Genomic DNA, 26,888 nt, shown 5'->3' on the forward strand with positions numbered 1-26,888 from the left:
GGATGCCAACGCTATCGTCCCATCACATGGGTTGGCACTCTCGGGGTGTGATCACATATGGCAGAATTGTTTAAGAAATGTCTCCACCTCTCCCTTAGATCAGAATGGGGTTTTAAGAAAACCATGCACATGCTGCAGAAACCAGCCTGTTCAGATAGATGGAGTGGATTTTCAGTTGCAGAAACAGATCGCGGCCATGTGTCTCCTAAGGTTAAACTCGCATGTCACGGATTTTCAGATGGATGAAATTCGCACAAATATGAGCACGTAAATGCTGTGCTGATTTCATAGCGGATTTTAAAGGGATTGTCCTGTTTCCGATATTGATGACCTATCCTCAGAATCCGTTGAGTTCAGAGGGAAGAATCTGCGGCAAATCTGCACGCGATCCTCAAACTAACGAACCTGCTGCAGAGTTCAAAATGGAGTCTACAAGAAGGAATCCCGCCCAAACAAGAAATCTGCAGCATGTGTAAAGTGTGAGCAAAACTTCTTTGACTTGCAATGCGCTGTAATTTCATACAAATTTGCAATGAGATTCCGCACGAATTCTGAGACGTCAATTTAAACTTGATTAAATCACTTGAGGTCGATTTTAAGTCTGGTTTATTTTACAAAAATTGTGCAGTTTTTTTTTCTTTCTGCCTGTGTCTGGTATGGCAACTCGGGGAATAGAGTTCAGCTGCAATTCCAGACCCTGTCCACGGACTAGGGTGGCCCGGTTTCTGGAGAAAAAGACCCCTTTCTTTTTCTAATACCATTGCTTACTTTACTTTAAAGAGGACCTTTCATTGGATTATGGGTTACAAACTAGTATGCTTACCAGATAGGGCGGCCCCTACAGATGCCAGAAATTTTTTCTAAAATACCCCTCCGCTCCGGTGCGGTGTGTCCCCCGCTGTTTTTGGCAGCTCAAATGTTAATTTAGAGTATCTGTACAGGGAGGAGGAGACGGCCGGGTTTCTCAATGGGCATCTCCTTCTCCCTGGCTGTAGCGCGGTCCAGTCAGAAAAAACCGCTTACCGTCTTTCTGGCTGTGACGCTCTCCGCTGCGACTGGACCGCGCTACAGCCAGGGAGAAGGAGACGCCCATTGAGAAACCCTGGCGTCTCCTCCCTGTACAGATACTCTAAATTAACGGATCAGGCACCAAAAAACAGCGGGGAACATAGTGCCAGATTAGAGGGGTATAAAAAAAAAAGGAAAAAAATGTGGGCATCTGTAGGGGCCGCCCTATTTGGTTAAGCATACTAGTTTGTAACCCATAATCCCATGAAAGGTCCTGTTTAAGGATTGAATGCTATACTTATGTCGAGTTGAGTTTTTGGTTGGATGCCATGATTTATTATAACTTCCACTGATTTTGATCTTTCCTACTGGGTAGAGCTTACCTGAAGTGACTGCTGCAAGGGGGACTTCTGTGAATGGGAAGATTAGCGACTACTTTGCTCTGATCATTTGGATTGGGGGGTATGCAGTGACTAGGCCGTCATCTAGATCTATGTAACAATAGATGTGACTACTCCTTACAGCAGGGTTCAGCAACCTTCACCAATCCCAGCATGCATACTTTCTCAGCTGTTCTCCAGACTCCCGAAGAAGCCATGCTGGGAAATGTAGTTTCTCAACAGATGAAGTGCCAAAGGTTTCTGACCACTGCCCTACAGTTTGATGGGTTATTTTTGGGGGATAGCAAGGGTCTTCCTTGTGAATTTTTACATTTATCATCTGTCATTACAATGATCCTGTAAATTAAAATCCGACCCTTCGCAGCGCCACAAGCCTTATCGCACTTTCTTCTCGACACCTGTTCTAGGAATTAAGTGTTTTGTTTTTTTCTCTTTTCCTTCTCGAATGATGTTCACGTTGTGGCTGCAGCCCCCTAAAGCCCCCAAACACCTGTATTTCCTTTTAAGAAAGCTCAGTGTTAGGGAACTTTGATTGCTTTTGATGTGTTGCCAGATGAAGAAAAGCACAGGATGCTAATTTGAAACCTTTGCTTTTGCTTCTTAAGAAATCTTTATAACTCTTTAGCTGAGAAATTGCAAGATTTTTCACCACAATGTGCTAAAACTGACTGTTTTGCAAAGTTACTTAATGCCTTCTGCAGTTGCTTCACTGTACTGAAAAGTTGCACTTGTGTCTATCTGATCAGTGTGTGCCATTTATTTCAGCAGCGAGAGCTTCTGCTAATGGCTACGAATCCTGAACCCGGACATACCCATAATTTCACCCAGGCAGCCCCCCTGACATGAGCATCGGAGCGTGAACTGCTCCGATGCTAGCCTCAGGGGGGGCTGCCTGGGTGAAATTATGGGTATGTCCGGGTTCAGCTCTGAACCCGGACAACCCCTTTAAAAACAGATTTGTATTTCCCGTGTGATCGTAGCCAGCCAGCTAGTCATTGCCCATGGGAGACTACAGAGGGCCACAGAGGTTTGATGGTTCCGAATACTTCCCAGCAGTATCTGACGTTAAAGGGGTTGTGCAGCCAGTATTTATTGATGACCTATCCTCAGGATAGGTCATCAATCTGATCGGTGGGGGGGTCTAACTCTTGACACCCTGCCGATCAGCTGTTTGAATCTGTAGTTATCAAGTGGATGTGGTGCTTGCACCCTCTTCAAACAGCTGATCGGCGGGAGTGCCAGGAGTTAGACCCCCACCGATCAGATGATATGTCATCAATATGTGCTGGCTGCACAACCTCTATAAAGTGCTGGACATGGCCATTGAATGGAGCATCAGGATGCATGCTCTACTGTGACTCCATTCAATGGGGTACTCGGGGACCCCCATTCTAGTGATCATTGCGGTTCTCAGAGTTCATACAGTTATCAACTATCCTGTGCATAGGTGATTAAATGTCAATTGTGCTAAAAAAAACACTTTAAGGCCGTTGTCCGGCCGTTCCGTGCATTGGGGACTGCAATTTGCGGTCTCTAATGCGCAGGCTCCATCCGTGCGGTGCTGCAGACGGATGCAGACCCATTCAACTTCGAAAAAAAACGACCATGTTCTGTTTTTTTGCGTGGCGGAGGCAGGGAGAGAAACCCCATGGAAACACTCCATAGTGTTTCCATGGGGTTCTGTGCCTCCGTTCCACAACGCACCTTCTGGATTGCGGACCCATTCAGGTGAATGGGTTTGCGGTGCACAAACGTCCGGGGCCCATGTTTTGCGGACCCGCTGTTTGCATGGCCGGGCAATGGCTGTGTGCATGAGGACTTGGGGAAACTGTCAGGTGATTTCTGCTGCTAATAAGAGTAGTTTATTATATAGGGAGAGCAGTTTATAGGTTTGTAGGATTTGCAGCAGGATTTCTGGAAGAAAAAAAAGCAGAGTAAAGCCTCATGCACACGTCCGTGGGACACCGACCTGGATTCCTGCTGAGTGCAGGAGCGCACGGCGTCGGGTTGCTATGACACCGTGCGCTTCGTGCCGCCGCTGATGTACAGTAATACTCGTATAGATAATGTGTATTACTGTATGGCAGCGGGTGCACGGCGTCATATCAACCAATGATTGGATAGGGTGAGTCTGTGTAGGGACACGCCCCCAACTGGTTACCGCCCCTCTGTGCCCTTACTGCAGACTGCTAGCAATTCCTTCATAACTTCTAGTAGAAATAAAGGAATGGCACAACATAGAACCATAAGAAGAGCTCCAGAATTATTACATGGGGAACACATGAAACTATTAAAACTGGTATGTCAGGAGCGGTGAAAGGTCCTCTTTAAAACATTTTGAATTCAATGCCAAATAGGTATGTCTCACTTGATTACAATGCTGTCCTAGTCAGAATACCGAGCCAAGTGAAATGTCATCTGTACTGCTTCTGTCCTTCAATGGTTTGTGGGAAGGGCCTGGCCAGAGAATTAAATACAAGGAGAGTAACGGTACCACGCTCGTGGCACCAGAGGCCTAATTTGCATATTTTAAAAAAGCGGAATTTTCTGCGGGGGAGCCATGGATCGTCAAGACGAGGAAATATTTGACAGTGGGCTTTGCTACATAGCGGGGTCACTGGTGACAGACCATTCATCACAAAATCATATTTGCTAATTATTTCAAATGAAAAAAATAGATTCCCTTGCCTGTGTGTCATGCACCTGCATGTGAAGGAAGTCTGTTAACTGACGGCCTCTGTTAAACCTCCCGTCGGTGCAGATTCGTGGAAAATGCTTGTGGCTGGTTTCTCATGATGATTTTGGGAAATGACTAGAAGATTGATGTGTGTGGCAAATGTTTGTCCTCACCGGCTTTTAATAATTCACACAGATATATACTGTAGGATTATTAAATCCAAAGGGGTCTTTAATGCACTTCTAAAATCCCAGTTTGTAATGTGTATTTGTCCCGAAATATGTTAGGTGAAAAAACCTACTGGAATGCTACCATTGCTATTAAAGGGTATAATATTTCTAGGTTTGTTACATGCCAGCAGTTTTTACTGTACTGTTACTATCTGGTTTTATCTGGCAGCTTGAACATAAAAATTTGATTTAAATAATAGGTTATTTTCTGATGACACGGAAAGCAAAGAGCGCTTCTAAAATGTAGTGTAAGTTAAGGTGTTAAAAAAACTACTAGATGGAGGTTGCACAGAATGTCTTTCTCCCTGTAAGGCCTCATGCACACGACCATGTGTCGGCCTTGTCTGTGCTGCGGTCCGCAATGCGCACATGTCCACCATTTACGGACTCATTCACTTGAATGGGATCCGCATCGCAGAAGAGTAGTGAACCTTTTCCAGTGCAGACGCACAGACCGAAAACTCCGTAGTGCTTCAGATCCGTGCCTCTGTTCTGCACCGTACCTTCCCAGGTTGTGGATCCATTCAAGTGGAAGGGTCCGCATCCATGATGAGGTCTGCACATGGCCGTTGCCCGTATATATTGCGTACACTGACTTGCTACAGACTTGTGCATGAGTTAGAGGGAGTTAGAGGGACTCAACGTACACGGCTCTGTCGCGTCCCTAAGGCTGCGGCTACCTGGCTAGGAAAAATTGCTGTACTTGAGATTGGTGTCCTATTGACAGCACCTCTCCTTGGCTCAGATTTACTAATCCAAAAGATGGTGTAGACGAAATGCAGCAGATTCATCACAGGGGCTCAGGCTGGATGTTAAATTTTTTTTGCTGAGCCGTGGAAAAAAGGGCCCCATAGAAGTGAATCGGACAGTATCTAATCCGCAAAAAAAATCCGCATTTTTGCGGACAGCATACGGCTGTCTGAGCCCTTACTTGTAGACATTTTTATGCCAAAATTGTGGAGTAATCGTGGTGCAAAATGTTGCATATTAGGCCCCACTTCATTTCCATGAAGCTCTACTTCGTTTCCAACCCTTGTTGAGAACGTCGGAAAAAAGTGTGCAAACTCTAGATACACCAGTATGCACCACTTAGACAGATTTTTGGTGCAGACATATTAGTAAATATGTTCTACTCGATTTTTTGTGTAGCCAGCAAATAGTGTTTCTCCTCAGGGCATGTGCCATTATTTTTATGCATAGCTGACTAGACTGCTTGACTGACCACCGAGCCATCTTTTTCCTGTTTTGTTTTCTGTCTCTTTTTATATAGAAAGAAGAAGGGAAAATTCAAGGACAACTCAACAACTCAGACTCCAGCCAGTACATTCGTGAGTTAAAAGATCAAATTGAAGAATTGAAACAGGAGGTAAGCAGTGTGTGCCCATGTTACTGCCCGATTCTGAACGCCGCCATGTGCTGTAAGGCAAGGAGAGGGCCAACTGCCTGCCATATGTATTACTGTGTATGCCATTCTCACCAATGGATAACTAAAGTAGGTTTAACAGGCAATTTCTAGAATCCTAAGGGTATCCTGAGGATCTAATGGATCTGTAAAGTTTTAATAACTTTTTGAACATTTCCAGAATAAAAGTATTCTACCTGAAAAGTAGAAGTAGTTCAGAAGAGGAGATATTGGGGGAATTTATCAAAACTAACTTTTGCCAAACAGTAGAGCGAGACCAATCTGGTTGCTGCTATCTTTTCTCAAGGACCATTCAAAAATAAGTTGGCATCTCATGGGGTTGTTCTTGGGAATTTCTCTATTTTTACCTTGCAATAGTTTTGATAAGTCTGCCCCATTAACGAGTGGATATTCCTTGGATTGATTTGTCCTTATCTCATAGGTTCCAGTGGGACCTGCTCAGTCTGTTCTGCTGCATTCATGGCACATCCAAAGAAGACTTCCACAGCACTCAAGGGTTTCGGTTGCAGATAATTTTTATATGGTGTAAGCCTATATCCAGGTCAAGAATATCCAAGTCAGTGAATATAAGAGAGGTTATGGCCACCCATTAGTAGCATAGGATGGCACAAAGAAGTTCTGCTTCGATAAGCCATCGTGACTTACTTTATTGTGCCAGCAACCTTGCATTGAGGAAGGTCCCAGTAGGACTGCAAGGTCCCTTACTACTAATGGGTGGCCATAATCTTTCTTATATTCACTAACCGAGATTTTCTTGACCTGGATATGTGCTCAAGCCAAATAAAAATTGGGTCTTTATCTGCAAATGAATACCCTTTAGTATCGTAGCTCTCTTCTTTGGGTATTGTGCTGTCTAATGATAAAGATCTGCCATTGGCAAACTACTGTACTGTATGAGGACGAGCGATGGCATAGCGATCACTCCTAATGCTGCGGAGGACATCGCTGCATGTAATAGCAGCGGTCTCCTCGGCAAGCAAACAGGTGATTGCCGGGAGGGAACGTTTCCTTCCCGACAATCGTCTGCGTGATCGGGGTGTCTCATACACCCTTACCAGCAAACGGTCTTTTCAGCCAACCGATAATGGTCCATTATGGTTCAAAAAGTCAGCCGTGTTTAATATTTTCGTCCGATAACCAGACGAAAGATCTTTCTTTGAAAGAATGCTCCCAGAAAGGTCTTTGGTCCATCGCATAGTTTCATTGAGCATGTGTGGCCAGCTTGAACAACTGTAATGGCCAGTATGGACTAAAATGTGTATGGCCATGTCTGTGAAAGGAACGTTCACCAGATAATTGTTCAACTGCTATTCAACCATTAATCAACGTCTATCTAATGTGTTTGACCATCTTAAGAGTGCAGGTCTCGTTGCCACAGCATTCATGGCACATTACGCTGGAGGCCCCTTTCACACGGGTGTCGCGGAAGAGGTCCGGATGCGTTGCGGGTGCCTTGTGGGAAACCCGCCCGAGTGCGCACACAATTTCAGTCAGTTTTGTCTGCAATTGCGTTGTTCATTTTTTTTCTGTGCGAGTGCAAAGGGTTTTAATGTGTTTTGCACACGCGTGATAATAAACTGAATGTTGGTACCCGGACTTCTTTACTGTTGTTTGGGTTCGGTGTTCTGTAGATTTTATTTTATTTCCCATTATAATATGGTTATAATGGAAAATAATAGCATTCTTTAATACAGAATGCTAAGTAAAATGTCCATTAGGGGTTTAAAAAATATATTTTTTTTTTACCACATCCACTTGATCGCGCAGCCGTTATAGTCTTCTTACTTCTTCTTGCAGGACCTGGAAAAGGACCTGCGCTGACGTCACCGCAGGTCCTTTTGCAGGTCCTGAAGAAAAGATACCGGCTGCACGATCAATGGGAAATAATAAAGTAAATAGACTTTAATTGGGTCCCGCACTTGCTTGCGGATGCTTGCGATTTTCACGCAGCCCCATCACTTCTATGGGCCCTGCGTTGCGTGAAAAACACAGAATATAGAACATGCTGCGATTTTGCATGCAATGCACAAGTGATGCGTGAAAAACACCGCTCATGTACACCGCCCCATTGAAACTAAAGGGTCCGGATTCAGTGCGGGTGCAATGCGTTCACGTCACGCATTGCACCTGCGCGGAATACTTGTCCGTGTAAAAGGGGCCTTAGACTTCATGCACACGACCGTAGTTTGTCCGCATCCGTTCCACATTGAAAGATGCGGACAGCACACAATCCGCATGTCTGTTCCGCAGTCCCACAAAAAAGTAGTTTTGCGGACATGAACAGGCATTTCTAACAAAGGGGAGGATGTGCGGATCCGCAAAATGTGGAATGCACATAGCCGGATCTGCGATTTGCGGACCACAAAAACTGATAGTTGTGTGCATGAGCTCTAAATGTGATTTAATTTAAAAGGCTTGTCCACCTTTTTATTAAAGAGGTTATCCTGGAAATAATATTGGTGACTTGTCCTTAGGATGGGTCATCAGTATCACTTTGGCGGGGGTCTGACTCCCAGGTCCCCTGCCGATCAGCTGTTAGAAGAGGTCGGGTGCTCCGCAGCCTCTTCCTGGGCCATGTGACATCACTGTACATCGGTCACTTGGCCTAGTTGCAGCCCAGCCCCATTGAAGTGAATGGTGCTGAACTGCAATACCAAACACTGCCTCTATACTATGTATGGTGCTGTGCTTGGTAAGCTGCAGGGAGTCTGGGGCTCCCTAAAGCAGCTGATAGGTGTTGCCAGGACTCGGACCCCTGTCGATGTGATAATGATGACCTATCCTGAGGATATGTCATTTTTATTTCCTCGATAACCCCTTTATGGTTCAATAAGATTTTATTATTATTATTATCAAATACAATCATAAGAGAACATCCCAAATTGCAGTATACATACCGCATACAAAGATACATTGCGACATGCAATCATGAACAGCAGTACAGCATAAAGGACAAGGTATAAGCATGTATCTGTATCTGTATAACAAACAGTCAGCTGACAAAGTCAGAGGAAACAAAGGCCCTAAAGGGCTTAATAAGGCCTCAAACAAATGATGTATAGGCCAATAATTCTAGACAAACTTGACATAAAAGGGGGGAAGACAGGGTGACACACAAGAGGAGGGGAGGGGGGGGGGGGGGGGGAGAAATCATAGGTCATATCTAGAGAATAGCTAGGTACTATTAAGGAGGAGAATCAGGGAGAACCCCAGATGCCAACCAAACCGAAAACGACATAGATGATCTAAACCTGGACCATGGCTCCCAACTCCTAAGAAACGCCGGAATCTTGTTGTGATCAGAGGCATACATCTCTTCCCTGTGTAACAGCTCATCCAGTGCAGAGGCCCAAGTGATCCTTTTCAAACTCTCGGTTGACTTCCAATTGCGTGGGATAATTTGCCTCATGGCCAGCATAAAGAGCCGCAATGAACCTTTCTTAACATGTGAGATCCGCCCCGGGAAAATAGAAAGCAGAGCGATGGAAGGGGAAAATGCAATGGAGGCCCGGAATAGAAAATTATAAAGCTTGAAGACATCTTTCCATAATGGGTTAAGCCTCGGACAATCCCACCATATATGGGTCATAGTCCCCCTAGCACCATGGCATCGCCAACATAGTTCAGAAACCGAGGGGTAGAACCGATGCAGTTTCTCCGGTGTCCGATACCATCTGGTAAGTATTTTATAGTTGAGTTCTTGTAAATTACACAATATAGAGATCTTATGCGTGAAAAGCAAAGAGCGTTTCCATTGATCCCCAGTAAAAGTATCACCTAATTCCGTCTCCCAATCAAGCATAAACTTGAGTTTGGGGTAGGAATCTCCAGATTGGCTGCCCTCAGTCACCTCTCGATAACCCCTTTAAGTGATGGCCTGTCTTTAAGGATCTGACACCCATGCTGCGCTGGGAGCAGAGAGCTCCATTAACTATGTAGTGGACTCAGGTTGTGGCTGCAGCGGTGCTCCGATTGACTTCAGCAGCGCTTAGTCCACTACAAAGTAGACCCAGCTGTCTGCTTCTGGAGCTATTGCCGAACAGCTGATTGATCGGCCATTGCTTAAAAAGGTGGACAGCCCCTTTTAAAGGGCATCTGTCAGCAGATTTGTACCTATGACACTGGCTGACCTGTTACATGTGCGCTTAGCAGCTGAAGACATCTGTGTTGGTCCCATGTTCATATGTGCCCACGTTACTGAGAAAAATTGTGTTTTAATATATGCAAATGAGCCTCTAGGAGCAACGGGGGCGTTGCCGTTACACCTAGAGGCCCTGCTGCACCCTCTGCACTTTGATTGACAGGGCCAGGCCTGATCATATTTACACTGCTTGGTCCTGTCAATAAAAGCGGGTGCAGCTTTTGCAGAGACAGCAGAGCCTCTAGGTGTAACGGCAACGCCCCCGTTGCTCCTAGAGGCTCATTTGCATATATTTAAACATAATTTTTTCAGCAGTTCGGGCACATATGAACATGGGACCTACACAGATGCCTTCAGATGCCAAGTGCACATGTAACAGGTCAGCCAGTTACTGCCGATCCGCTGTTTCAGGGAGCTGCCGCGCTCACTGGAGCTCTGCCAAAACACAGCTCGCCAAACACAGTGCCATACATAGTATAGTGGCTGTGTTTGGTATTGCAGGGATTCACTTCAATGGCGCTGAGCTGCAACTAGGCCACGTGACCGGTGATGTCACATGGACTAGTAAGAGGCTGCGGTGCTGTGGCAATGCCAGCCTCTTCAAACAGATGATCAGCGGGGGCCCCTGTCTATATAATATTGACCTATCCTGAGGGTAGGTCATCAATATATATATTTTTTTCAGGGTAACCCCTTTACCTATTGACTCAGTATCGCGAAAATGAGATCTCGTGTATTAATTCACACCCTGCAGTTTTATTGGCTTTCCTATAACCCTGCAGCTTGTTGACGCTGGGCTCATAGCTTCATTTGACTTGTAAATAAATGGAGCTAAATTACGGATCCGGACTCTGAGACGACTTGTTTGCTGCAGTCTCTTCACACCTGATTAGGTGGAAAGTAACCGTTTGGTTTAGTCTCCTGAGAGCTTCTTAGAGCTTTTTGTTTGCTCTGTTGAGTAGCCTGTCACCTTCAATCCCGGGGTGTCTAAATGGTTGAGGTTTATGTGAAACTCATGTGCTGTTTTGCCTAAAGCACATGTGCTGATTTGTGGTTGCTTACCGTTGTGGAGAAAGTGCGTGCGTTGTGCTGGTACGACCGAGATTGCATAAAAGGATACTTGCCTAATGTCAGTTGAACAATGAATTAGAAAGCAGATTTGTACATAAATGTGTTATATAATAACCGTTCTCCTCATTGACGGCGTTACTCAACGACACCTCTTTCTAGTGCTCTGATGTTACTCCAGCACAGTGACCAGGTGGCGGTTTATAAGGCACATGGATTTTAGATGAGAGCGCGCAGTGTCTGCGTGTGACCAGGTAGCGGTTTATAAGGCACATGGATTTTAGATGAGAGCGCGCAGTGTCTGCGTGTGACCAGGTAGCGGTTTATAAGGCACATGGTTTTTAGATGAGAGCGCGCAGTGTCTGCGTGTGACCAGGTAGCGGTTTATAAGGCACATGGATTTTAGATGAGAGCACGCAGTGTCTGCGTGTGACCAGGTAGCTGTTTATAGGGCACATGGTTTTTAGATGAGAGCGCGCAGTGTCTGCGTGTGACCAGGTAGCGGTTTATAAGGCACATGGTTTTTAGATGAGAGCGCGCAGTGTCTGCGTGTGACCAGGTAGCGTTTTATAAGGCACATGGTTTTTAGATGAGAGCGCGCAGTGTCTGTGTGTGACCAGGTAGCGTTTTATAAGGCACATGGTTTTTAGATGAGAGCGCGCAGTGTCTGCGTGTGACCAGGTAGCGGTTTATAAGGCACATGGTTTTTAGATGAGAGCGCGCAGTGTCTGCGTGTGACCAGGTAGCAGTTTATAAGGCACATGGTTTTTAGATGAGAGCGCGCAGTGTCTGCGTGTGACCAGGTAGCGTTTTATAAGGCACATGGTTTTTAGATGAGAGCGCGCAGTGTCTGCGTGTGACCAGGTAGCGGTTTATAAGGCACATGGATTTTACATGAGAGCGCGCAGTGTCTGCGTGTGACCAGGTAGCGGTTTATAAGGCACATGGTTTTTAGATGAGAGCGCGCAGTGTCTGCGTGTGACCAGGTAGCGGTTTATAAGGCACATGGTTTTTACATGAGAGCGCGCAGTGTCTGCGTGTGACCAGGTAGCGGTTTATAAGGCACATGGTTTTTAGATGAGAGCGCGCAGTGTCTGCGTGTGACCAGGTAGCGGTTTATAAGGCACATGGTTTTTAGATGAGAGCGCGCAGTGTCAGCGTGTGACCAGATAGCGGTTTATATGTTCAGTCTTGTGAGCTGGGTGGTCTGCAGCATATTAGTCAGGCCAGTACATGTCCCTTCCTATGAACTCCTAGATCTAAGGTTTACATAGAGACATGTAGGTTTATACCATATGCAAATGGGATGCCCGCCGACCCCATTAACTATATGCAATCCACCAAATATGCCGCGAATTGGCCAAAGATCGCCGCATGCTGCAGTTTGTGTCCGGCCGATTCCCGGCATTCTCTGCCAGATCTGGCTGCCGGATGACAATGCTGGAGATGTGAAACTAGTCTAATGTGCTCTTTCTAGTTTTGTAACAGATGCATGAAAATTGCAGACAACAAATTTGGGTGGCGTTTCGGCTAGCTGTACACATTAAAATAGTTATTTGGTCTGCAGCTTTTTCTTTCAGCCTTGCTTCCCCCCCCACCTCCATGCACACTTGGCTCAGCTGGGCTTACATGGGTTCTCAATAGGCATAGGGGAATAAGCCATTGCCAGCCACCTTATGCATCTCCCTTGATTACAAAAAGATCAGGCATGTTGAAATAGAACTGCCCGGAAATCATTCTTTTTCCCAACATGTGGGAGAGGCTCTGGGCCCCATACAAAATTAGGCTCTGTTCACATTACATTTATGGTCTCCTTCTAGCATATATGTTACATGGATGCATCTGACAGATGACCTATAGTGGCATAGGTATTGGGGGGCATTCACACAGCCGTAAGTGTTTTGCATTTCACAGGCAATAGATCAACAAAGCACGGATACTGGCCATGTGCGTGCCGCATCGATGGGTCCATGGTCCACATGTTACGGTGAAGTAAAGAGCGTGTCTTTTCTTTTCACTGTGTACAAACAGGCCAGTATCCATGTTTCTGTGCTTAGCGGATCCACGGTTTGTGGACTGCAAAGAACTTCAGGTGGTCTGAATGTGTTAGTTTTTTTTATTTTTTTATTTTTATTTTTTTATTTTATAAACTAGATACCATTGTGTAGAATAGTGCAGTCTACTATGCTGTTCCACACTGCTTTTGTGTGGTATTACTGGCATGCTTTTTGGATTCTGTCAGACTAACGTAGCCCTATAGACATATTTAGCATGGAAATAAGGAGGTTACACAGCCTGATGTTAACATGGCCTTGACCCTAGGAACACACCTCCCCAATAATTGCACTGTAAATGTCCCCAGGGGTGGAATAGGAACTTAAAAACCTAAGTGGCCCCAATGTTCTAGGTGGGTCTAAACTAAGTGAATGTGAGGCAATACAAGTTGACAGGGTCAGCAATACCACAGTGCAGCACAGAATACCATCCCACCGAGCCAAATACCATAGTGCAGCACTGAATACCTCTCCAGAAGCTGTCTCTCTGTGATGGCCTTCAATAGCCTCTAATATGGATACCTACCTTCCTCCAACATGCTGCCTGGACTTCCTCTAATCATGACCCCTATAGTGCCCCCAGTAGTATGTACCCAGCCAGCGGCATTGAGGAGGCCTCGGTGGGCCCTTTGGGCATCGACCCACTGGGAAAATGCCCTGTAGGGTCCATGGCTGGTCCGCCATTGAATGTCCCCCTAATTTCAAGCAAACATTTGCCGTCAGCAGATTGTTCAGATGGGATGACTGCAGCTTGTAAATGCAGCTCTCCTCTCTGCTCAACTATAGCCAATTATCAGAAACAAAGGGGTCATTCCCGATAATTGCCCACGTATAAGGGTACTAGCTGATGGTTAGCTGATCTCGCTGAAATCAGTGTTTGGTAGCCATTTATCTAAAGGCCGGCCATTCCAATAACATTTTTATGAACAGCTAATACTGACTTTAATTGGATCAGTGTATGGGGGAAGCCTGATACTTCCCCAAAGTCTCCTGGAATAAACAAAGATCAAGCAAGTTGGCTTCTAGATTCTTTTGGGTTTTCTGTGTCCCTCCTTTTTCTTCGGGTATGTCTGAATAAGGCTTTGCTGGAATTCCACATACAACCCATGTACTGAGTGGTTCCATGAATGGTACAATTTCTGGGGTACAATTCCTGCGACCCATTTACATTTCATTGCGTACTACTTTCTGCTGGACGTTGGAGTAGATCCCCAAGGGCATAGTCCCTATGTGAACTGTGCGGATTCTCTAACTCAAAATCTGCGAACATGCAAGCAATGTAGATTTTGTAAGCGTATAGTATCTTACCGAGATCTGTTCTGATAGCTGTCCCAGACTTCTTCAGAATAACTGTAAAGATCAGTTCCACCCACATGTGTTACATACAGAACATCACTTGTCTGAGCCTGGTAAGTACTGGATGTCTCCAACTACCGGGGAGCTGCTGCAGTAAAGTATTAAACTCCATAAGAGCATTGAGTATTTTTTATGGTGTTTTATCATGGCTTTTTGGCCTTTTTTTTTTTTTTTTCCCCCCCTCTTGGCATTTTATTTTTTAGATCATCATTATGCAGGTGTGGGGCTTTTTCAGGCGATTTCCCATCGCCTTGTCTATAGGAAAAATAAGTCTGAGAAAAATGGCATAAGACTTAAAATGCTAGTAAAAAATAAATGAATTTCATAAAAAAAGTGTATTTTTCATGAGTTGGACTTTCATTCTGAAATGCCTTATGATACAAATCATTCATTCTTAGAGTGCCTGTCAGGAGGATCAGGCGTACTGCCTAATAATGACGCGCTGATTAAATTGATACCTAAAATCTCTTGTGATGTTCCTGAAAGAATAGACTTTTCTTTTTCTGCATATGACGGCTGCAATGCACCGAGAGGCATGGTCAGCACTGAAAAGCGATGGAGCGGAGATACCCAGCGGGGGCCAGGTTTTGTTCCTTGGTGCATTGCATTAGGATTAGCCCTACCAGACAGAGTATCTGGTTTAATAGCATTGATACTGCTGATAGGTCCTCTTTAATGGAATTTGGGAATGTAAGTATTGATTTTGGCTTTTTGTATTGTTGCCATTTATTAAAGAATTAAAAAAAAATTATTATAAATATCTTAGTCATTGGTCTAGGGGCACATGAAGATATTTCAGATGGTTATCTGGAGCGAAGGATGTTCTTCACACATTGGACTTAATGTTCGATTTGAAGAACCTGCAACCAACCAGTTCATGAGGGGAGAAATGAAACCATCATCACACTTGGCAGTGCTGAAGCCATAGGTGCTCACTTCATGACCATGCTGTTTCCGCAATATACAATATAACTGTGAGAAGGTGAAGTGGGATGAACCGTGGTGCAATCGGGTGGGAGCCAAACGATGTGTTCCTTTAAAGCAGGCATCCTCAAACTGCGGCCCTCCAGCTGTTGCAAAACTATAACTCCCAGCATGCCCGAACAGCCTACAGGTATCAGCCTACAGCAGGGCATTGTGGGAGTTGTAGTTTTAAAACGGCTGGAGGGCCGCAGTTTGAGGATGCCTGTTTTAAAGAGTATCTTTATTGAGGTTAGTTTCTTTTGAAGAAACTAACTTTTATCTTTATATAAGTTTTGGATCTTACCAGATTGCACCACAGCTCATCCTACTTCACCTTCTCACAGACCTACAGCTCACACTCACCGCCCGAGCGATCAAGCCTAGCTGCAGCAGCCTCACTGACACCATCTTCAGACATTCTTGGGTGCTGCGCTCCTAGCACACTCGTGTAGATATGTTAGACTATATTGCCTTTGGAGAGGAGTACTGGTATACTTTTATGCCAGTGCTGGGTACAGTAGCAAAGACTTTGTATCACCATTGCATCTAGCGGTGGCTTAGTGCCCGTAGATGGAGGCCATGTGGTCACTTGTATGAAGAATAGATTTCCAAGATCCTAAATTGGTATTATTGTGCAAAAAATAAATAAATATAGAGCAAAAGTGTCCCAGATGACACTAAACTGTGTAAAGTAATTAACACTGAAGAGGACAGTATACTACTACAGAGGGATCTGGATAGATTGGAGGCTTGGGCAGATAAGTGGCAGATGTGGTTTAACACTGACAAATGTAAAGTTATGCACATGGGAAGGAATAATGCAAGTCACCCGTACATACTAAATGGTAAAACACTGGGTAACACTGACATGGAAAAGGATCTAGGAATTTTTAAAAAAACGGCAAACTAAGCTACAAAAGCCAGTGTCAGACAGCTGCTGCCAAGGCCAATAAGATAATGGGTTGCATCAAAAGGGGCATAGATGCCCGTGATGAGAACCTAGTCCTACCACTTTACAAATCATTAGTCAGAAACACACATGGAGTACTGTGTGCAGTTCTGGGCTCCTGTGAACAAGGCAGACATAGCAGAGCTGGAGAGGGTTCAGAGGAGGGCAACTAAAGTAATAACTGGAATGGGGCAACTACAGGACCCAGAAAGATTATCAAAATTAGGGTTCTTCACTTTAGAAAAAAGACGACTGAGGGGAGATCTAATTACTATATATAAATATATCAGGGGTCAGTACAGAGATCTCTCCCATCATCTATTTATCCCCAGGACTGTAACTGTGACGAGGGGACATCCTCTGCGTCTGGAGGACAGGGCCGGCGCCACCTGTAAGGCGACCTAGGCAGCCGTGCGGTTTAAAAGAAAAAAAACTTGCGGCAAAGCTTTTTTTTTAAAGTGCGGATGGCAGCGGGCCCTCCCCCGCATCGGGCGGCTGCCGCACTGCCCAGAGAGAGGGACTGACAGGAGGGAAGCGCCTCTAATGTAGCGTGGCCGAGCTTTGTTCGGTCCGCGGTACAGGAGCATTTGTTTTCTGTACCCGGCCGGACTGAAAGGAAGTGCTCACTCAAGCGGCTGTCAGGGAGACGGCTACAAGAAGCTTGATTAACCCTAAGGCTGCGTTCACACGGGTGAGATTTCCGCGCGGGTGCAATGCGGTAGGTGAACGTATTGCACCCGCACGGAATCCCGACCCATTCATTTCAATGGGGCTGTTCAGATGAGCGGTGATTTTCACGCATCACTTGTGCGTTGCATGAAAATCGCAGCATGCTCTATATTCTGCGTTTTTCACGCAACGCAGGCCCCATAGAAGTGAATGGGGTTGCGTGAAAATCGCAAGCATCCGCAAGCAAGTGCGGATGCGGTGCGATTTTCACGCACGGTTGCTAGGAGACTATCGGGATGGAGACCCGATCATTATTATTTTCCCTTATAACATGGTTATAAGGGAAAATAATAGCATTCTGAATACAGAATGCATAGTAAACTAGCGCTGGAGGGGTTAAAAAAATAATAATAATTTAATCCAGTTGATCGCGTAGACCGGCATCTCCTTCTGTCTCCTTTGCTGAACAGGACCTGTGGTGAGCATTAATTACAGGTAAAGGACCTTTGGTGACGTCACTCCGGTCATCACATGATCCATCACATGATCTTTTGCCATGGTGATGGATCATGTGATGACCGGAGTGACATCACCAAAGGTCCTTTACCTGTAATGAATGCTTACCACAGGTCCTGTTCAGCAAAGGAGACAGAAGGAGATGCCGGGCCGCGATCAAGTGGACTAAGGTGAGTTAAATTTTTTAAAAAAATTTTTTAACCCCTCCAGCGCTAGTTTACTATGCATTCTGTATTCAGAATGCTATTATTTTCCCTTATAACTGTTATAAGGGGAAATAATACAATCTACAGAACACCGATCCCAAGCCCGAACTTCTGTGAAGAGGTTTGGGTACCAAACATGCGCGATTTTTCTCACGCGAGTGCAAAACGCATTACAATGTTTTGCACTCGCGCGGAAAAATCGCGGCTGTTGCCGCAACGCACCCGCACATTTTCCCGCAACGCCCGTGTGAACCCAGCCTAAGGGAAACATAGCAGTTCTTTTAATTTAAATGATGAGAAAGGGGTGCAACATGATATGGGCAGATCATCTGATAAGGGGGGGGGGTGCGGCGGCAATTTTTATCTTGCCTAGGGCGGCAAAAATTCTTGCATCGGCCCTGCTGGAGGAAAGAAGGTTTGTACACAGACATAGAAGATGATTCTTTACGGTAAGAGCAGTGAGACTATGGAACTCTCTGCCTGAGGAGGTGGTGATGGTGAGTACAATAAAGGAATTCAAGAGTGGCCTGGATGTATTTCTGGGGTGTAATAATATTACAGGCTATAGCTACTAGAGAGGGGTCGTTGATCCAGGGAGTTATTCTGATTGCCTGATTGGAGTCGGGAAGGAATTTTTTATTCCCCTAAAGTGAGGAAAATTGGCTTATACCTCACAGGGTTTTTTTGCCTTCCTCTGGATCAACTTGCAGGATGACCGGCCGAACTGGATGGACAAATGTATTTTTTTGGCCTTATGTACTATGTTAGGCTACTTTCACACCTGCGTTTAGGTGCGGATCAGTCTGGTATATCTGCACAGACGGATCCGCACCTATAATGCAAACGCTTGTATCCGTTCAGAACTGATCAGTTTGCATTACCATGAACAAAAATGGGAGACGGATCCGTTTTCAATTGCAACATATTGTGTCAGTAAAAACGGATCCGTCCCCATTGACTTACATTGTAAGTCAGGACGGATCCGTTTGGCTCAGTTTTGTCAGACGGACATCAAAACGCTGCAAGCAGCGTTTTGGTGTCCGCCTCCAGAGCGGAATGGAGGCTGAACGGAGGCAAACTGATGCATTCTGAGCGGATCCTTATCCATTCAGAATGCATTGGGGCTGAACTGATCCGTTTTGGGCCGCTTGTGAGAGTATAACAAAATAATAGCAAAGACAGGTGCACGCTGCAGTCTCACTAAACCCTCAAACTGATTTTAAAATTGAGAGATTAGTCAACATATCCTACGGTGTAGAACATGTCTAAGCCCGGGTACCACGCCAAGGTTTCTCAAGTAGCCCGGGACCTAACACTCTCCTACCTGAGCCGTATGGGCAATACCAGGAGCCAGTGGGCAAATTACAGGAGCATAAGGCTGCGTTCACACGGGCGAGTATTCCACGCGAGTGCAATGCGGTAGGTGAACGTATTGCACCCGCACGGAATCCCGACCCATTCATTTCAATGGGGCTGTTCAGATGAGCGGTGATTTTCACGCATCACTTGTGCGTTGCGTGAAAATCGCAGCATGCTCTATATTCTGCGTTTTTCACGCAACGCAGGCCCCATAGAAGTGAATGGGGTTGCGTGAAAATCGCAAGCATCCGCAAGCAAGTGCGGATGCTGTGCGATTTTCACGCATGGTTGCTAGGTGACAGTCTATTCACTGTATTATTTTCCCTTATAACATGGTTATAAGGGAAAATAATAGCATTCTGAAAACAGAATGCTTAGTAGGTGATCAGTTGAGGGTTAAAAAAAATAAAAAAAATTAACTCACCTTCTCCGTTTGTTCGCGTAAGTCCCGGTCTCTTCTTTACTTCTCACCTTTGGTGACGTCAGATCACATGCTCCAATCACATGGTCCATCACCGCGGTACGTAAAACACTAAACAAGAATGGATTTCATGGGAGGATACCACAGAGGAAGCCACTGCTGTCCAAAAAAAACATTGCTGCATGTTTACAGTTTGTACAAGAGCACCTGGATGTTCCACAGCAGTACTGGCAAAATATTCTGTGGACAGATGAAACCAAAGTTGAGTTGTTTGGAAGAAACACACAACACTATGTGTGGAGAAAAAGAGGCACAGCACACCAACATCAAAACCTCATCCCAACTGTGAAGTATGGTGGTGGGGGCATCATGGTTTGGGGCTGTTTCGCTGCGTAACGGCCTGAACGGATTGCTATCATTGAAGGAAAAATGAATTCCCAAGTTTATCAAGACATTTTGCAGGAGAACTTAAGGCCATCTGTCCACCAGCTGAAGCTCAACAGAAGATGGATGTTGCAACAGGACAACAACCCAAAGCATAGAAGTAAATCAACAACAGACTGGCTTAACCAGAAGAAAATACGCCTTCTGGAGTGGCCCAGTCAGAGTCCTGACCTCAACCCGATTGAGTTGTTGTGGCATGACCTCAAGAAAGCGATTCACACCAGACATCCCAGGAATATTGCTGAACTGAAACAGTTCTGTAAAGAGGAATGGTCAAGAATTACTCCTGACCGTTGTGCACGGCTGATCTGCAACTACAGGAAACGTTTGGTTGAAGTTATTGCTGCCAAAGGAGGTTCAACCAGTTATTAAATCCAAGGGTTCACATACTTTTTCCACCTGCACTGTGAATGTTTACATGGTGTGTTCAATAAAAACATGGTAACATTCAATTCTTTGTGTGTTATTAGTTTAAAGGGAGTCTTTCACCGAATATGACCATTACAGATCACTCAGATCAGGTTCTCCATTACTTTCCCCAGATTACTATGGTACCTTTCATATTGGAGTCCATCGCCGATTTGCTCCAAAAAAAGTTATACCATGTGGTAATTAGGTTCTGAAGGTGCCCAGAGGCGGCATTCATGTGTCCGGTGCCTAGGCCCCTCTGCTCTTTGCTTACCAAACCCCTCCTCTTTCACCCCTCTGGCCCACCCTTGTTTAACCTGATTACCTCCTCCTCTCCGTCTGAAATCCCGTGCCTCCGCCGGCTGGATCGAGTTGCGCAGGCGCATTCAAAGTGCTTGTTCCTCTGCCCATAATGGGCAATGCAGTACGTACGCGCCAGGAATGTGTGGAGCGGCGAGGACGCGGGATTTCAGACAGAGGGGGAGGTAATCAGATTAAACAAGGGCGGGCCAGAGGTGTGAAAGAGGAGGGGTTTGGTAAGCAAAGCGCCAAGGGGCCTGGGCACCGGCCGCATGAACGCCGCCCCTGGGCACCTTCAGAACCTAATTACCATATGGTATAAAAGTGTTTTTTGGAGCAAATCGGCGATGTACTCCAATATGAAAGGTACCATAGTAATCAGGGGAAAGTAATGGAGAACCTGATCTGAGTGGTCTGTAATGGTCATGTTCGGTGAAAGACTCTCTTTAAGCAGACTGATTGTCTATTGTTGTGACTTAGATGAAGATCAGATCACATTTTATGACCAATTTGTGCAGAAATCCATATCATTCCAAAGGGTTCACATACTTTCTTGCAACTGTAAATAGTCGATTGGAGCCAACCCAAAAACAAAACCAATAACCCCAAAGAAAAGTGGGAGACACACATATAAAATATATGTAATTTATGAAGACATGATCAAATAACAAATACTATATGAGACATAAGGCAAAAGTGTGCAGGGGGGGGGGGGAAGACTCATATAAGGAGGTCAGATACAACCTCTCTCCAAAACACCCAGCTGGATCCATTTTTATAAAGTTACAATATTATGCAGTACAGTTGTTTTTTCTGTGTTACAGCAATATAAAAGGGGCATATCTATGGGGCTGTGTATATATCGCTAATGGTGAAGGCTACAGGGGGCTTTATAATATGCTGCTCTGTCTGTATATATTACCCTGATATGCTGTACGATTGAGCTGACTATTGGTAATTTTGATCTTTGTGCCCCCCATATATTGTCCTTCATATGTGGTTATCCTTCCACTGTCCTCTAGCTATTGTCTCCACCTGGCATATGCGCATCGTTCTGGTGCGCTGTTTGGCTGGCATTGTAGTGACGCTCCTATACCTGGCTGTTTCAGGGCCGGCCGACGTGCGCCCGCGTGTCATGTGATCCGAGAGGTGTGGCTGCGTGATGTTAGATGCGGCTCCCTCCCTCCTCCTGGTCTGGTCATGTGACACGGTGGGCGTGCCTCGCCTTGCTCTGTAAGCTGGGTGGCGCGTCTTTATGATGTCATCCCTGCAACACTGGGCGGATGCGCTAATCAGCTGTGGACCACACCATTTAAGGACGAACTCAGTTTGTTACTTTGCCTCCTCACGAAGCCTCTCCAGGTGAAACGTACGTCGAGGTGCAGCTTTTGGTCACACGCTCTGGGTCCAGCAGATCATGGGTAATACATGTTTTGTTGTTTTTCCTTTTATATTTCTATTACCACTTGCACTTGGCACACTTGCCTCTGTCTGTATTTTACAGTTCAATGGCTATGTGCATACTTTATGCGGCCATCCCAGGTCTTTGGGTAGGCTAGTTTGCCTTGTGCTATTTGTACAATTTTTTTACACATTTTTTCATTTTTCTTTCTGTGCATGCAACATACATACCAGTACATGTTATTTTGAGTGAACCTACAGTTCTCACAATTTTCATGCTGATGTATACCTAGGGCTGTGACCTTTTTCCCTGCCAGCTGGGTGTTTGGAGAGAGGTTGTATCTGACCTCCTTATATGAGGTCCCCCCCCCCCCCCTCCTGTACACTTGTGCCTTATGTCTCATATAGTATTTGTTATTTGATCATGTCTTAATAAATTACATATATTTTATGTGTCTCCCACTTTCTTTGGGGTTATTGGTTTTGTTTTTGGGTTGGCTCAGTATATTATACTAGACCCCAGTGTTATCTACACATTACATGTGAGTTTTTTCTTATAGGTTGGTCTAATAGTCGATTGGACCCTTGAACCTCCAGAGCTGATGTACTTGTTGATGAAGATCTAGACAGAATTTTTTGGGGCTCAGTAACTATATTTCTCCTGCCGGCTTTCTGACAGTTCAGTTCCAAAAGTAATTGGATATGGTAAAGAGCTGCACTGTACGACTCGATCAGGTTTTTTGGACATTTATTCATTGGTGACAGTTATTTTAAAATAGACAGGTTTAATGGAAGCTCACGCGGGTGGTAAGAAGATCTCGTTCTCCATGCCAAACCCAGCAATATAAGCTTTACGCCATGAATTATACAGCGGCTTGCAATGGATCCTCGCACATCTGTGCCCTGGGAGACATTGAACTCTGCTTTAAGTCATTCACTTTCAGTGTCTGACTAGGGCCCACCAGTAAAATACATACATCTTTTGAATGTTGGGGGTTCCAGCGGTAGAACCCCCACCGATCTAATAGTTTATCCTTTTATTATAGCTATCCTGTGGATAGAGTATAATGTTAAACAACTGGAATTCCCCTTTAAAGACAGGGGGGACCACTGTAGAGGCAGGGGATTTAACAGGTGAGTAATGGTTATTATTTTGACATTTACTTCTGATACTTGTACGGTCTGATTGGCACACTGGTACAGGGAGATTGGTGGTCTGTGTTAGGTCCTTCCCGGACCTGTGAAGCAATATAGCATGCATAGATCCAGCCGTGCTACATGGGCCATGCTCATGTGCTGTGGTTACTATTTCTAATGTGCTCAAGCACAGAAGAACAAGAAACACTGCACATGGAAGCCGCACCTCTAAAAAATGTATAATTTATTAAGAACACAGTCATAGACATCTAAAATCAGTTGTATACCATTAACAAACCCATGTGTGGACTATAGATCTGTCCACCACACAAACCTACCACCATCGCAAATAATTCATAGACACTGCCAGAGTAACAACATTATGCAAATAAGGCAACAAAAAGTACCAATACTCATCTGATATCAGGGCAGGCAGGTAGGCATGATATGTAGGTAAGGCAATGTCCCCACGTGCATCGCCAGTAAGATCTGGCTTCCTCAGGGGTCCATGTTCATGAACATGGACCCCTGAGGAAGCCAGATCTTACTGGCCATACTGCCTTACCTACACATCATGCCTGCCCTGATATTAGATGAGTATTGGTACTTTTTGTTGCCTTATTTGCATATTGTTGTTACTCTGGCCGTGTCTAGGAATTATTTGCGATGGTGGTAGGTTTGTGTGGTGGACAGATCTATAGTCCACACATGGGTTTGTTAATTGTATACAATTGAATTTAGAGGTCTATGACTTTGTGTATAATTTATTGAGGTGCGGCTTCCATGTGCGGTGTTTCTTGTTTTTCTGTGCTTTATCTGTTTTATATTAATACTGCGGCCTGCACTCTAATAGATCAGGTGGGCCCCCATTGTTATTTCTTTCAATTGTATTTCTAATGTGCTGCCATATTTTTGTCTGTTTGGGACAAAGCCTTTAGCTTGCTATAGACCAGAGAGAAATGTCAACTGAACGGCCATTTGTGACTTTCTCCGTATTTACATTATGGGTTCCTTTACGATCCATTTACTGCCTGTTAATGCAGCGTGTTAATTGGCGCTCGCTAAGTGCTATTTAAGCAGCAATGGATTGTTTGTATGGAGGCGAACAATCGTTAATATGATCATTCATTCCCCATACAGTTTTCATTTGTTGGCAATCATTTTGAATGCTGCTTAAAAGATCAGACACCACCCCCAAAAAAAAACAAATGGCCGTTTTCTTGTCTGGTGATCAGTGGTGTGTTTATAGGTGGCAATAATCGGGTGAATGAACGGTCCTGGTCATCATCTAGCGTAAAAGGGCCCTAAATCGTTGGCCATGTTCAACTTGGGTAAAGTGTAACTTTCCGAACTGCTATGACGGATCAATTAATGTTTGGTGAGCAAGGAGTGATAGCTAGGCTTTCCCTTGCAGGTCATTCAGTTAAAGAAGCGGTGCAGCAGCTAGCGACCTTGTGCAAATACTTGTTTAAACAGAACTGAGACTTTTGCAGCAATAACCACTTCAGCAGTAACCACTGTTGAGGAAATAGTGTTCTGAATAGCGATGAGGGAGGGAATTTCCCATGTCCAGCCATATACGCTGCCTGTCACTAATAGCCATGTGCACCATCACTTTATTATTGTATTTTATTACATTTCACCCTCTAAAAAAGAAATCTGTTTTTGGGAAGTACAACGTGAACCTTTCCAACAATCCTAGGGATATTGCCCTTCCTCTTTCTACGGGATCCACTAGGTGGCACTCTTCTTCAGTCAGTTGCTTGGCAATGGTGATTCTTTCCCCCCTCTCTTCTCATTCTCATCTTATAAACTGATGGCATATCGCTCGGATATGAGCATGAAGGGGTTGCAGCACTGCTTTGTCCTGCACTACAGCTATACAGGCCACCCAGCTACGCAGGAAACTGCAGCGGCTGAGCTGTAATTCCCTGCACAACGAGGGGCCGAAGCTGGGAAAGCAGTACAGCTCTGTGTCCCCTTCTTTTTGGGTGCCCCAAAAGTTGTATCTTCACTGGCACAAAGTTTACAGAATATTCAAGCAATACGTTTTTAAATTGAGCATACCCCTTTAAGAAATTTGAATTCACCAAGACATTGTTTTTTTCCTCCCCTTTATGGACAATCCGCCCCAATCAATGTTACCTGCACTGAGGTCTGTGAACTGCAGCTCCCATGGACGTAACCACTCGCTTTGCAAATCATTTCGGTGCATCAGTTTAAAAATGCCTGCACAGGAAAAGCTGCATCAGATAATGTTTGATGGTTTGTCAGCGGTATCCTGCAATTTTTACTAAGCACATTGATTTATGATTTTTATTTTTTTTGTGTGTTTTGTAGCTGCAGGCTTATTCTCAAGTGTATGACCACATGAGCCCCTTTATCACTCTGCTCGTGTAAGGAATATAGTGATGGCACAATGTATAAGGGTACTTTCACACAAGCGTTTCTCAATACCGGAAAAAAACGCTTCCGTTTTATCCTAATCTGTTCAGTATGCATCAGGATGTCTTCAGTTCAGTCCCTCTTACGGTATTTTCTCCGGACAAAATTCCGGAACACTTGCCGGAATGCTAGATTTGGCATTAATTTCCATGGATGCGGACAGCACACTGATGACATTTGCGGCCCCACAGAGATCATTGGGTCTGCGTCCAAGCCGCAAAAAATGCGGATCGGACATGGGCCACAAATAGTCATGTACATGAGGCCTTATGGCAGCCAGACGCCGGCTCATAGGTGGGACAGGGACCACAGGAACCCCATATTTGGTAGATGTGCAGGTTCTAGAGGGCCCACATGTGTAGTGTATAGGGATGAGCGAACTTGTGTTTTACAAGTTCGGGTTTTATTACAATTCCGTGATGGATTCCGTTACCACAGGCTATAACGGAATTCTATGCCCGAATGCATAACGGAAGGCCTTTAAGAGGCATTCCGTCATAATAGACGTCTATGGGCTGCATAACGGATCCGTCTGCTTTCCGTTATGCAGGATCCGTTATGCGGCCCATATACTTATGACAGAATGCAAAACGGTCTTCGGTTATGCATTCCGTCATATAATTCTATTATGGCCCGTGGTAACGGAATCCATCACGGAGTTGTAATAAAACCTGAACTAGAACTTCGAAAAACGCGCGTTCGCTCATCCCTAGTACCTTATGATAAATTCTACTTTTCCCATTTCTGTCTTTTCCTATTACTCAGGTTGATTCTGTTTGTAGGGCGATTCACAAATGTTAACATCCTTTTTAAAATGATCTTTTGAACCAATGGTTCTACCAGACGGTGCAGGGTCTCAGGGCTGTAGTTTTGCAACAACAGATAGCTACAGGTTGGAACCCACTGGATAAATTCTTCGGGTACTTGCATAAGTCTGTTTTTGTTCTCACCATAATAAATCTCATGCTTTAGCCTTTTTTTTTTCCTGCACCCTGCAAACCATTGAAATCCAATGATTTATCAGCCTTCGTTTCGTCCTGTTTTTATGGTTTTTGGTGGTTGCTTAGCATCTGCCTGCTTCCTGTTAGATGTTGCAAGATCTGCCTGCTCTACCTAGATTACAGGAGTGGCTCAAGAGATTACAAGATAAACGTGCAACCCATATGTATCCTGCAGACCACAGAAATGTGACTTTATGCATGCTGTTATTGGTGCAAGCACTCATTACTTAGGATTTGCCAATATGGAAGAGACTACACCCCCTAGTAAACTAGAATTTCAGCAACTATCAAAACTTCTCTCCTGGGTGAAA

At 44.9% G+C, this 26,888-nt stretch overlaps 1 protein-coding gene across 5 annotated transcripts in view; it reads left to right on the top strand.

Moving 5' to 3' along the window:
* The window catches only part of EVI5 (ecotropic viral integration site 5), a 178,177-nt gene that overhangs the window by 146,316 nt on the left and 4,973 nt on the right, over nt 1–26,888 (top strand). For all 5 annotated transcript variants that reach the window (XM_040408655.1, XM_040408653.1, XM_040408656.1 and 2 more), the window contains one exon: nt 5,587–5,682. In XM_040408655.1, the coding sequence (XP_040264589.1) occupies nt 5,587–5,682 (96 nt within the window). The remainder of the gene's footprint in view (nt 1–5,586; nt 5,683–26,888) is intronic.

The sequence above is a fragment of the Bufo bufo genome, chromosome 9 (assembly GCF_905171765.1).
Source record: "Bufo bufo chromosome 9, aBufBuf1.1, whole genome shotgun sequence".
Lineage (NCBI taxonomy): Eukaryota > Metazoa > Chordata > Amphibia > Anura > Bufonidae > Bufo > Bufo bufo.